Below are 13,700 nucleotides of genomic sequence, written 5' to 3' on the forward strand. Positions count from 1 at the left end.
CTGCATCCTCCTCACAGCTCACCCTCCCACCCAGCTTTGTGTCATCTGCAAATTTGGAGATATTACATTTAATTCCCTCATTTAAATCATTAATACATATTGTGAATAACTGGGGTCCCAGCACTGATCCCTGCGGTACCCCACTAGTCACTGCCTTCCATTCAGAAAAAGACCCGTTTAATCCTACTCTTTGTTCCCTGTCTGCCAACCAGTTTTCTATCCATCTCAATACACTACCCCCAATCCCATGAGCTTTAATTTTACATGTCAATCTCTTATTTGGGACTTTGTCGAAAGCCTTCTGAAAGTACAAATAAACCACATCCGCTGGCTCTCCCTCATCAACTCTACTGGTTACATCCTCAAAAAATTCCAGTAGATTTGTGAAGCATGATTTCCCTTTCATAAATCCATGCTGACTCCATCCGATTCTGCCACTGTTTTCCACGTGCTCAGCTATTAAATCTTTTATAATGGACTCTAGAATTTTCCCCACTACTGACGTCAGGCTGACTGGTCTATAATTCTCTGTTTCCTCTCTGCCTCCTTTTTTAAATAGCGGGGTTATATTAGCTACCCTCCAATCTGTAGGAACTGTTCCAGAGTCTATAGAATCTCGGAAGATGACCACCAATGCATCCACTATTTCTAGGGCCACTTCCTTAAGTACTCTGGGATGTAGATTATCAGGCCCCAGGAATTTATCGGCCTTCAATCCCATCAATTTCTGCAACACCATTTCCCTACTAATACTGATTTCTTTCAGTTCCTCCCTCTCACTAAACCCTGTGTTCCCCAACACTTCTGGTATGTTATTTATGTCCTCCTTTGTGAAGACAGAACCAAAGTATGTATTTAGTTGGTCAGCATTTCTTTGTTCCCCATTATAAATTCTCCTGTTTCTGACTGTCAGGGATCTACATTTGTCTTCACCAATCTTTTTCTCTTCACATACCTATAGAAACTTTCACAGGCAGTTTTTATGTTCCCCGCAGGCTTACTCTCGTACTTTATTTTCCCCTTCTTAATCAATCCCTTGGTCCTCCTTTGCTGAATTCTAAACTGTTCCCAATCCTCAGGTCTGTTGTTTTTTCTGGCCAATTTGTATGCCTCTTCCTTGCATCTAATACTATCACTAATTTCCCTTGTAAGCCATGGTTTGGCTACCTTTCCTGATTTATTTTTGCACCAGACAGGAATAAACAATTGTTGCAGTTCACCTATGCGCTCTTTGAATGTTTGCCATTGACTATCCTTTAAGTAACGTTTCCCAATTCATCATAGCCAACTCATGCCTCATACCATTGTAGTTTGCTTTATTAAGATTCAGGACCCAAGTCTCAGAATCAACTACATCACTCTCCATCTTGATGAAGAATTCTATCATATTATCGTCGCTTATCCCCAAGGGGCCTCGCACAACTAGATTGCCAATTATTCCTTTCTCATTACACAATATCCAGTCGAGGATGGCTTGTTCTCTCGTTGGTTCCTCAATGTATTGGTCCAGAAAAACATCCCATATACACTCCAGGAATTCCTCCTCTGCAGTATTGTTACTAATTTGATTTGCCCAATCTATATGCATATTAAGTCACCCATAATTACAGACGTTCCTTTATTACATGCGTCTCTAATTTCCTGTTTAATGCCATCCCCAACATCACCACTACAGCTTGGGGATCGAAATATAACCCCCACTAATATTTTTTGCCCCTTAGTGTTTCTCAGCTCTACCCATACAGATTCCACATCGTCAGAGCTAATATCTTTCCTCACTGTTGCATTAATTTCCTCTTTGACCAGCAATGCAACTCCAACACCTTTTCCTTTTTGTCTGTCCTTCCTAAATATTGAATAACCCAGGATGTTCAGTTCCCATCCCTGGTCACCCTGCAGCCATGTCTCCGTAATCCCGACTATATCATACCTGTTTACATCTATTTGTGCGGTTAATTCTTCCGCTTTATTGCGAATGCTCCTCGTGTTAAGGCACAAAGCCTTAAGGCTTGTCTTTTTAACATTACTTGTCCCGTTCCCACTATTTTTCACTGAGGCCCTGTTTGATTCTTGCCCTTGATTTCTCTGATTATCACTTTTCTTATTCCGCTTTCTGTCTTTTGTTCTTGTATTTGATTCCCCTTCCTCTGACTCCTTGCATAGGTTCCCATCCCCCTGCCATTTCAGTTTAAACCCTCCCCAACCACTCCCTTGATTGCAGGAAGGTGGTGATGGCATGCAGTGAGGGAAACCCAAAAGATCATCACGTAGCCTCTGAGAAAGTCTGACACCTCTCTGGCCCAGGGCAGCTTGCTTGCACTCTGTGATCAGGATCATATCATGGACATGCAGCCACAAAACATTGCAAGCACTTGATCCTTTGTCTTGAACCCTTCAGTAGCGCAACATCACATGTTATAGATGTTGAAGAGATGGGGGCCAGCCCCACCTTAAAGGTGCTGAGTGCACACAGAGACGACACTTGGTGATGGCTGACCATGACATTCAGGCAACAATGACAAGCACAAGGCGCTGGCATCACTAGTGTGTCCAATGAGTGTGAGGCCGGACTATCAGTTTGGTCTGAAAGCTGCACAAAGCACAGGGAAGAGGTCCTGGACTGAGACACCTGCCTTTATGTTGCGCAGAAAGGTTTCACATCTGAGTGACATGAACACTGCTTGTCAAAACAAGGAACCATAGGCAGGGAGACATTGTTGAGAGTTTATTTATAATAGTGAACATCATATTTGAGTGATTAACAGTCATGCCCAGGCTGGGCAACAACTTCTTCTTAACCTTCCTGTTGCTATGTTTGGTGCACCCCAGACATCACAGCGGAGGTGGAGGCAGCCTGCTAACTGCTACACCCTGTCTGTTTTGATCTCGACAGACACCCTCTGGGTGGCTGAGACCTGGAGGGCCCCGGCCTGCTTAAGGGTCCTGCTGTGTGGCAGTGGGACCCTCCTTGTCCTGTGCAGATGGATTTGCTGGGGTCACAGGAAGAGGGGATTCGGATGGGCCAGACACTCCCAGAGTCACCTAGGTGGATGGCCCCAAGGTACGCACCTGATGATCCTCCTCCCTATGGGTCCCCAAGGGCCTTTAGCTGAGTCCTTGAGGAAAAGGGGAAGCTGGAGTGAGATCGAGCTGCCTCACACCCTTCTTGTGTACACAATGTTGGAGGCCCACTATAGCATCAGCGATGAAGTTCAGCCTGTGCAGCAGTGTAGGAGTGATGTCCTGGACCATAGTCTCCATGGCGGCCACCATCCTACCAGTGTTGACCTCAGTGCATTTTCATGTTGATCCTATCATCTCAGTCTGAAGGCAACGGGCTCCTCCATTGTGCATTGCAATCTGAGGAGTGCAGCAGATATCCCTTCCTGATGTTTCTGAGCTTGCCTTTGCAGCTCCAGCAACTGAGACATGACCAAGTCCAGAGGCTCGTCATCTGACTCAGACTGAGTAAATTCCTGGCCTCCAGCAGTTATCCGAGGGCTAGGGGCCTGGGAAGTCCCTACCACCACCTGCTGTGAATCAGAAACTGCAATGTGCGCACCAGATTGTGATCCTGAGGCTACTCTAAAGCTAGGTCCCACTGAGGTGTGTGTCTCTGCGTTGGTGGAGGGTGTGGGTGAGTACTGTGACAGGACTTCAAAAGGGGTGCTTTCAGATTCCTCTTCAGAGGTTTCTTCAGGGCTGGTTTTATCTAATGTGTAATATTCCTTTAAGACAAATGCTGTTAAGGAAGATCACATGATCTTAGTACCCAATAGGAGAGTAGCGTAGGCTACCTCAGTAGTTAGTAGTCAGCCATTAATAGTTGGTAGTGTAGAGGTAGAGTTTGAAGTGAAAGCACATGTTTAGTTGCTGCTGTGAACCTTTGTAAATAAATTAATAGCTTCCCCCTAAGAAGTGTCTGCTGATCAACTCTAACAAAAGTATCAACTCAGCCACCACTCACAACAAACTAAGGATCCACAGGATCCAACAGGGGCTTGACGGAGACCCTGGGTCGTGGACTCAGTCAGCTGTTTCCAAGATATGCCTGCAAAAGTATGGTGAGATAATTAATACATGGCAGTGGCCTGAGAAATAGGACATATCACTCACAGCATGGTTGTCTGATGGTGTTGCACTGCTGGATCTCCACTTGGTAGAGCAGCACTGACCTCATTGTCAGCACAAGAACAGTCCAGATCCTTGCCAGACAGCTGGATGGCTCTGTTTTCAAAGTCTGTGAGGACCTTGATTTCAGGCATTCCTCCACCAGTCGGCAACCTCTCCCTCTTGTTGTGTGCCAGCTAGTCCTGCATGAATAGGGATGGGGAGAGTGTAAGCAGGACATCTACCAGGCCAGATGCTAAGTATGCCTGGCATGTGTGGGTGGTGAGTGATCCCATGGAGGGGATGAGGACAATGAAGCTGTGTGTGAGAGAGTGAATGGTGATGTCTCTTGAACTGGCAGTGAGTGAGGGCCCTGTGGATGGTGATGGGTTTGTGAGTGTGAGTTGACAGCGATGAGAAGAGTGACTTACTCTGGTGGAATGGAGATCATTTATTCTCTTGTGGCACTGGATGGCCATCCTCTTTTGCAGGGCATTGGCACTGACCACTGCAGCCACCACCTCCCATGCCAGATTAGTGATGTTGCTGCCCACCCTGCGGTCAGAGCAGGGGTGGAGGACATCAGCAGGCTTCCACTGCTTCCAAAAGGTGCTCGAAGGATGAGTCATTGAACCAGGGAGCTGCAGTCCTTTTCCCTTTTGGGGCCATGTCTTCCGTGCAGCAATGTTGGGCTAGAAGCACTAAGAGGTGTGCATGTGCCTGCACTTTAAATATGGTACCCAGCATGATGAAGCGGCGAGGTGATGGCATGGCAGGTAAACGAGAGCCCACTGGCCATCGAAACGGCATGTTTCCCAGGAATGCACAATTAATGCTGCGGAATTGGGACGATACTATGTGAAAGGCTGCCATTGAGGCCAATGGCCAATGGGTAAAATGTTTTTCTTGCCTGCTACTGCACTTAGTACAAATCTGGGATGATTTTGCCCTATGTGACTGATACTCATACTACACCTCTCCCCAAATCTTTATCCAACATATTTACAAGTTATCCCAGTTGATCCCATGTATTACATCATTACTACTACCCAATCTCTCCCCTTCAAGTCTGAGTTCATAGATTCAGGTGTTTTGGAGGCATTATAACCCTTCCATGTCTTGTTCTCACTACTGGCGGAGGAGTGGTAGACTCTGTCGCTGCAGGTAAACTTTGTGAATTGGAAGCTGTTCTGGCATCTGGGTGTCTGTCCATCCTCTTTTTCCATTCTTTGGCATTGAATCACTCTTTGTCCATTTATTTCCCTATTTGTATTCCCCATTTGTATTGACAGGTAACAGTTAGTTTATCCCACTCTTTACAGGGTGGGTGAACTTTTGCCTCGTCTATATAGTGTTTTTACATACAATCAATAAGCAGGAGTTGGCCATTCAGCCCCTTGAGCATGCTCCACCATTTAATGAGATCTTGGCTGATCTGATAGTAACCTCAAATCTGCATCCCAAGTACCTCTGATAATCTATCACGCCCTTGCTTACCAAGAATCTACCCACCTCTGCCTTAAAAATATTCAAAGACTCTGCTTCCACCACCTTTTCAGGAAAAGAGTTCCAAAGACTCACGATCCTCTGAGTGAAAAAATTTCGCCTCCTCTCTGTTTTAAATGGACAACCCCTTATTTTTAAACAGTGACCTCTAGTTTTAGATTCTCCCACAAGAGGAAAGATCCTCTCCACATCCACCCTGTCAAGACCTCTCAGGATCCTACATGTTTCAATCAAGTCATCTCTTACTCTTCTAAGCTCCAGTGGATACAAGCCTAGTCTGTCCAACCTTTCCTCATAAGACAACCCACCCATTCCAGGTATTAGTTCTGGTAAACCTTCTCTGAACTACTTCTAATGTATTTATATCCTTCCTTGAATAAGGTGAACAATACTGTTTTTTTCTCTTCTTCCTTTGTGTGGCTCACCGTGACGCACACAGGGATGGAAGATAGCTCTTCCTGTTATGAGATGTAACTTGATAGTAAGCTCAAATTTGAGTTTGGCTATGTGGTGTACTGTCGTCAATGCTGCTACTTGGTTCCAGTATCGTTTGTGGTACTGTCATGCCGGCTAGGGATTGCATTTTCTGCTCTGTGGTCTCGAGGTTTATCTCTCTAACTGGCATCAGATCTGGAGGTTGAGGCTCTTCTTGTTGCTGAGACCTGTCTTGATTATCATTTACTTGAGGTGTTGTGGCAGCCATCTTAGTGATTGTCTATTCTGACCATAAGGGGCTTCTAGTACCTGTAATGAAAATGGACAAACCTGCTCTGCAAAGAGAGAAGACAATTCAGAGCTGAAATCCCACTTGAGAGAATCTTTGTTGGAGCTCTCAGGAACTTACAGTTCTGTACAATTTATGGCAGTGGTTGTCTTGAAGTCTTCTGCCACTTTGAGGAGATTCAGGGCTACGCATCTCGGCTCAAGAGAGAAAAAAACTGGTTTCAGATGACGTATATCAGCTCAAAGATTTGTTTGCTGCTATGCCTTAATGGTTACAGAATCATGCCTATGACCAGAAGTCGGATTCCTTCAGGCCCTTAGAATGGTGTGTCTGTTGTTTGCAGCCAGCAGTCTCTCAGTGACGGTCCTTTGCCCGATAGGACTGTAACACTGGCTCCTATGTCCATCTTAAAGTTTGTAAGATGGCCATTAACCGAGATAATCACATTCCAGAATGAAAATCCAAGATCTTTGACTTCACCCAAAAGCAGGGTTGTTTGCCCTCTTGGTGTGCTCTCTCAACCTTGTAAATCCTCTTGGGATCTTCCGTGAAGTTTTGATGTTTTGGCTTTGCACAGCTTCCCCAAAGTAAACTACTCAGTTACATCGAAAACATTGGGCTTAAATTGCAAGAGATTGATCATGCCTGTAGGGTTGCTTTGCTCCACAGCGCTGGCATGGTAGCTCTACATGGTAGGGCATTGCTTCCCTTGGCCTGGAGTCTCTCTGTTTCTGTGCTGTTTCACTAACTGGATAGTGGGGTTTTCTTTATACCATGGTTTGTTTTCTCCCCTTGATATGGGTCTGTGCTGCAAACAGATTTTAGATTGCCTGACAATCTGGATGGCCTTCTCAAGAGTTGGATCTTCCTTTGTTTGAACATGTCTGAAAGTGTAATGCCCATCACTCCTACAACTATACTGCCCATGATTAGCTCAGATTTTAGGTCACCAAAATCACAGCCTTCAGCCATTCTGTACAGCTCATTAATGAAGGAGTTGACAGGCTCTGCTGGCTGCTGGACATGTTTATGATGTTTAGCCCTTTCAAGGGTTTTGTTACTTCTGAGGTTAAAATAAGCATCAAATGATTTAAGATTTCATCAAATTTTGCACATGGCTCATTGATTCCTTGTTTAGCTATTATATTGTCAGCTATTGGGCCTATTGAATAAAGCAGTGTATTAACTTGTTGAGCTTTCTGTCCTTTTCTTTCTTCCTATCATTTCAAGATGTCAAATATCCTTGAATATTCAGTTCCAGGCTTGCTCACCTTGCAACCACATCTCTGTAATGGCTATCATATTATACCCATTTCTTTCTATTTGTGCCGTCAATTCAACCGTTTGAAATATTGATGCGGGCAGCGCTGGCAAGACCTGAAATGGTTGCCTATCCTTCACTGTAGATGCATTGGTTTTAATTTTCCAAAATTCTCTATATTCTGAAAAGGTCCCATCAGATTGGAAAATAGCGAATATAACTCCTCTATCCAAGAAAGTGGGGAGACAGAAAGCAGGAAACTATAAGCCAGTTAGCTTAACATCTGTCTCAGGGAAATTGCTGGAATCTATTATTAAGGAGAATATAGCAGGGCACTTCGCAAATCTCAATGCAATCAGGCAGAGTGAATATGGTTAAGGGAAGTAAGATAGGCAAGTAAGTTGTGAAGAGGACATAAGGAGTCTACAAAGGCACATAGATAGGTTGAGTGAGTGGGTAAAGATTTGGCAGATGGAACATAATGTGTGAAAATGTGAACTTGTCCACTTGGGCAGGAAGAATTGAAAAGTAGCATGTTAACTAAATGGAGAGAGAATGCAGAATTGTAAGGTACAGAGGGATCTAGATGTCCTGGGACATGAATCAGAATGAATTAGTATGCAGGTACAGCAAGTGATTAGGCAGACAAATGGAATGGTGCCATTTATTGCAAGGGGAATGGAATATAAAGGTAGGGGTGTTTTGCTACAGTTGTATAGGGCTTTGGGAAACCACATCTAGAGTATTTGTGTACAGTTTTGGTCTCCTTCTTTAAGAAATGAGATAAATCTGTCAGAAGCAGTTCAAAGAAGGTTCACTCAACTGATACTGGAAGGGGAGACATTGCTCTTACAAGGAAAGGTTGGATAGGCTAGGCCTGTATCCACTGGAATTTAGAAGTTTGAAGTGATCTAATTGAAACATGTAAGAACCTGAGGGGACTTGATAGAATGGACACTGAAAGGATGTCTCTCCTCATGAGAGAGACAAGAACGAGGGGACACACTTTAAAAATAAGGGGTCTCCTATTTAAGACAGGGATGAGAAGAAATTTGTCCTCTCAGAGGGGTCATGGATCTTTGGAACTATCCTCCACAGAGAGCGGTGGAGGCAGATTCAATGAATATAGCAGACGTAAGATAGATTCTTGACTAACAAGGGAATCAAAGGATTTTTGGGGTAGGCAGAATGTGGAGTTGAGGCCACAATCAGATTTTACATGATCTTATTGAATGGCAGAGCAGGCTTGAGAGGCCAAATGGCCTACCCCTGCTTCTAATTCATATGCTTGTATGCTCTTGAACCGTTGCAATCATCTGGTGTGGGTACTCCCACAGTGCTGTTAGGAAGGGAGTTCCAGGAATTTGATCCAGTGACATTGAGGGAATGGTGATATAGTTCCAAGTCAGGATAATGTGTGGCTTTGAGGGGAGCTTGCATGCATTGATGTTCCCATGCTTCCCTTGTTACAAATGCTGCTTGTATTCAGGTAAAGAGTCTTTAATTCTGCTTTATACCATATTCCCTCACTCTGACTGTATTTACATATTACTCATTGCTACCTTACATAATTGCCTTTCTCTTTAACTTTCTGAATTACCCCTCACCTGAACCCTGCCCCCTACTATTTCGTTTAAAGCCCTTTATACAGTCCTAGTTATTCGATTTGCCAAGGCACTAGTCCCTGTCCAGTTCAAGTGAAGCCTGTTCCAACAGAACAGCTCCCTCTTTCTCTGGTACTGGTGCCAATTCCACATGAATTTAAATCCATTTCTCCCACATCGATCTCTGAGCATTCAACTCTATGGGCAGAATTCTGCCCTCGTCCGGGAGGGGGGGTGAGAGAGGGAACGGTCGGGAAGCCGACCACTGCTTACTATCAGGGCCAGACCGTGATTTCACACTGGCAGGCTAATTAAGACCCACCTAGTGTGAAATGTGCACTGCAATGTCCAGCACTGCCTAAGTGCGGCGGGGGGTGGGGGGGGTGGGTTGTTGGGGAGGAGCGCAAGGGCGCAAGTTCATGCATGTATACGGGTGCATGTAGGAAAAGCTCCCTGAGGCACAGATCTGTCTCAAGGACATGAAAAGTGAAAATTAAGAATTTAAAAATGTTAGTAACATGTCACTTCATGTGACTCTGTCACAAGAGCAGGGATGTGTTGGAAATTAGTTTGAAGAATTTTAATTATTTTTCTAATCATTGAATGAAACCTCATGCCGCCCGTGAATGAGTTTTCACAAAAAATCCAGAGGCCGCTTGGCCTTTCCGCCTGCTGGACGAGCAGCTGGACGGGCAGCAAAAATTTAATTCAATTGGTACTTTAATGGCCTTAATAGGCCTGTTAATCGTAGGTGGGTGAGCTGCCAACTCCTGTGCATGCCCGCCTTCTGAAATATTGCATGAGTGCACAAAGATGACGGGAAGATCGCCCGATGTCATCATGTGTCATTTTACACTTGTTCGGGTCAAGCGCACGCCCGCCCAATGAGCGGAAAATTCTACCCTATGAACTTATTTATCCTATGCCAATTTGCTTGTGGCTCAGGTAGTAATCCAGAGATTATTAACTTTGTGGTTCTGCTTTTTAATTTATCCCCTAGCTCATACTCCCTTAGCAGAACCTCTTTCTTAGTTCTTTGTACAAAGCAAGCAACGCAGCCTTCGGGACTCATGCTCTCAGCTGCACAGAATAGTATGAATTCCGCTATTACTACTACATTCCTTTTCACACCTCCCATTTGAATACCTCCCCATACTGCAGTGATGTGGCCGGTTTGCTTATCTTGCCTGCAGTCCCTACTCTAGTCCCCACAGGCTGCAAGAATCTTGAGCCTGTTGGGCAACTGCAAGAGCTGGGACTCCCCCAGTGCTACCTTCTGGATTCTTATACTCACAGTCATGCTCTCCTGTCCTGACCTCAAACCAATCAGATGTATGCAAACTAAGAGGTGTGACTGCCTCCTGGAACGAAGTGTCTAGATAAATATTCCCTGCCCTGATGTATCGCAGTGCCCAAAACTTGGACTCTAGCTCATCAACTCTGAGACAAAGTTCCTTGAGCGGCAGATATTTACTGCAAATGTGGTTGCTGATGCCCCCCACTCTCTATTGTATTTTATTTAAAAAATTAAGGTTTGAAGTTTTGAAATAACACAACAATTATTTGTAGTTATATTAAGTAGTTTAACTAGTAAAGCTATAAATATAGTATGAACTTATATCTGCCGGTACTTGCTTAAACTACTGCCCTAGAATAGAGAAGAAAAAAATGTAAAACTCACCAACCACTCACCTCTATACTTCAGCTCTCAGGTCTCATTATCTCTTGTTCCCTTTCTCTTGTCTTGTAGAAGACCTGAATAGCACCTCTTTCCTCATTGCACCAAGTACTCTGAAGAGGCTGTACTTAGTCGAGCTGGCCTCAATGCTACTTACTCCATGGAGTACTTATACTGGCAAGAATTCCAAAAATCTGAGTCAGCCCTTGCTGACCAGGTAACCAGTTCAATCAGGTCACCCAACTAACTGAAGTTGCCACGAGCAGACAGCTTGTTTACCACTGACTAACACTGTGAAATAAACTATAAGTTAAAGCTCAAGTTAAATGCGAAATGCAAAACTTGATGAGATTTTAGAGAGATCAACCCTTCCAAAACCTAAAATTTCCACACTCAGTAAATTCCCAAGTTGAGCAATCTGTTGAAGCTCTACTCTGTCAAACTGGCTTCTGTGCTATTTACTTTATAAATTTGATTTGGAATGTTTATTTTGTAGTGGCTTTCATTTTTGCATTGCAGCCAAGAGGACGGCGTTGTGATAGTCAGTGACAGAGGGAAGATATGGTGTATGGAACTGTTGGTAAATGGGAAATTGGGGCTACTTGCCAAAAGTTGGTCAATTTTGTGAGGCTTCTGTCCTTCTTACATTTTCAACTGTTTGTATTTTGTTTTTCTGTCAGTTATTGCACTAAAAAGAAGTACTTACAGTTGTGAAGAAAGTCTGCTCTCCTCACTGCAGCAGTCAGGATCTTCACTGAAGTTCTCATCATAAATCTCATCAGGAGATGCTTCCTCTCGCTGGATGATTGGCAAGTGGCTATCTTCAGAATCTGAGCTGAAAATACAAGAACGTAGCTAGGTCATCATACCTGATGTAATGCTGAGGAGCAAAGTAGTCAGATATGTATCCTTGGGAAGAGACAATGCGCGTAATTAAGTGACTGAACATCATGCACTTCAATAGCCAATTACAGTATCATGACCCTCACTGATATAGAATTGTTGCACGCATTCATAACGACAAAAATAGAAAATACTGGAAATACACAAGAGACAAAAGACATGTTTGTATGTTGAGTAGAACCCATCTTTAGAACTTATTCCAAGTATTTCCAGCATTTTCTGCTTTTGTTTCAGATTTCCAACTTTTAAAAAATGTGTATTGATAATGGCAGGAAGCATTGAGAGAAAGAAACTGGTATTAGATGAACCTCAACAACATTTAACAAAAGGACTTAGCAAATAATTATTGATTCTCCTAATTATAAGGGAATAATTTTAATATTTGTGATCTCAAGGCAAGATCAACAGATTTTTGGACTATAAAATCCAAAAAACAATCTTTCTTTCACAGTTAAATTTTGAAGTGTTTGAAGTCAAATATTTCATGGTCAGCATTATGACATGATGGGCAGGATCTTGTCCCTTAAAAATAGGCTACATTTGCTGCCAACATGGTGCATGCACAGCTGTGCTGTTTACTCCGCGACATTGTTTGGAGAGATGGAGTAGACAGCGGCCAGGAGAGAAATAAAGGAAAATAAATTGCCATTATATCTTCGGCGAGGAACATAGAATTTAGCTTTCAGTTCTAGACAAGGTTCAGAGTTCCGAATCGTTAACCTGAGCTTCTACTCAAATGCTGAAGGACCTGCTCATTCTGTCCAGCATTTTCCATTTTTAGGTTATTCTTTCTATATTTTACCCTTTTCCCTTTTGCTTGTTTTGTTGTTGGAAAATTACGTTAGGCAACTGGAGAGCTGACACAAACTAATAACAAATTTGCAATAAGGTGTGCAATGTTGTGGGACATTTTACAGGTTGGACAAGCATTAGTCTATACTGCAACTAGTCTCTGTGGGACCCATTTATATTCTGATTTCTTATCTGTATGACTGCAGTTTTCCACTCATTTTATTGATCATGCCACATTAATTTACAATGGGATTTTATAATTTAAAAATAGCCACTAACACAACACAAGTTTGGAAGGACAAAATCCATTATTGGTTTTCGGTGCCTGGGTGGACAAGTGCGCATGCGCAAATGGGTATCGGCAGCCATCTTTGTGGCCATCTTGCATTAGCAGGAGACACAGTATTAAAAATAACCACTTGATGGGGCCATTTCTAGGTCCTGACCCTGCACTTGCTGTCAAAATGCCCATTGGTGAAATTTTATGGGAAGCAGCTCCAAATTGGCCACTTCTGCTTCTGCTGTCCACTTATGGATGGCTGGCAGGTACCTAAGGCTGAAGGGTCAATCAAAGAATCAGCAGCCTTCGAAAGATAACAGCCCCACCGGCAGCTGGATGCTGTCATTGTAAAGTAGGATTGCAAGGGCACCTCCATCTTGAGGCTCCTTCTGTAGTGGTTTGAACTTTCATAAAATAAATTGTGGCCACAGCTGCCAGGTCACAACTGTGAGGGAAATCCTTCCACACGTTGGTCTGCTGCCGCAGCTGTACCTAGCTGATGCCTATGGCTCTATCGGGCGGGGCTGGGGGGAAATAAAAGAGGCCTTGCGGAACTCCTGACTGGGCGTCAGCCTTAGTGGGAGTATGCTGCTTGCCACTCGGATTCCTGCATTATATGGCATAGTTATGAACATTATATATTGTACATGTTTTGCATAACACCTGACCAGTTTTTTAAAAATGAATTTTCCTGGATGAGTACCTCTTGATGCACAGTACAGTGTAACATCCTCATCTTATAAATTTGAAGTTATATTTTGAAAGATTTGCTAGTGGTGAGTTTAGCAACGAGCTAACTCTTTTTTGTAAGCCAGTAGCCCATTTTATAAGTCAACTTAGTT

The 13,700-nt window shown here is 43.6% G+C and overlaps 1 protein-coding gene across 1 annotated transcript in view; it reads right to left on the bottom strand.

Annotated features, from left to right (window-relative positions):
- The window catches only part of cacna1c (calcium channel, voltage-dependent, L type, alpha 1C subunit), a 1,373,114-nt gene that overhangs the window by 74,975 nt on the left and 1,284,439 nt on the right, over positions 1-13,700 (bottom strand). The window contains exon 43 of the mRNA XM_041215565.1: positions 11,590-11,718. Coding sequence (XP_041071499.1) covers positions 11,590-11,718 — 129 coding nt within the window. The remainder of the gene's footprint in view (positions 1-11,589; positions 11,719-13,700) is intronic.

The sequence above is a fragment of the Carcharodon carcharias genome, chromosome 21 (genome assembly GCF_017639515.1).
Source record: "Carcharodon carcharias isolate sCarCar2 chromosome 21, sCarCar2.pri, whole genome shotgun sequence".
Classification (NCBI taxonomy): Eukaryota; Metazoa; Chordata; class Chondrichthyes; order Lamniformes; family Lamnidae; genus Carcharodon; species Carcharodon carcharias.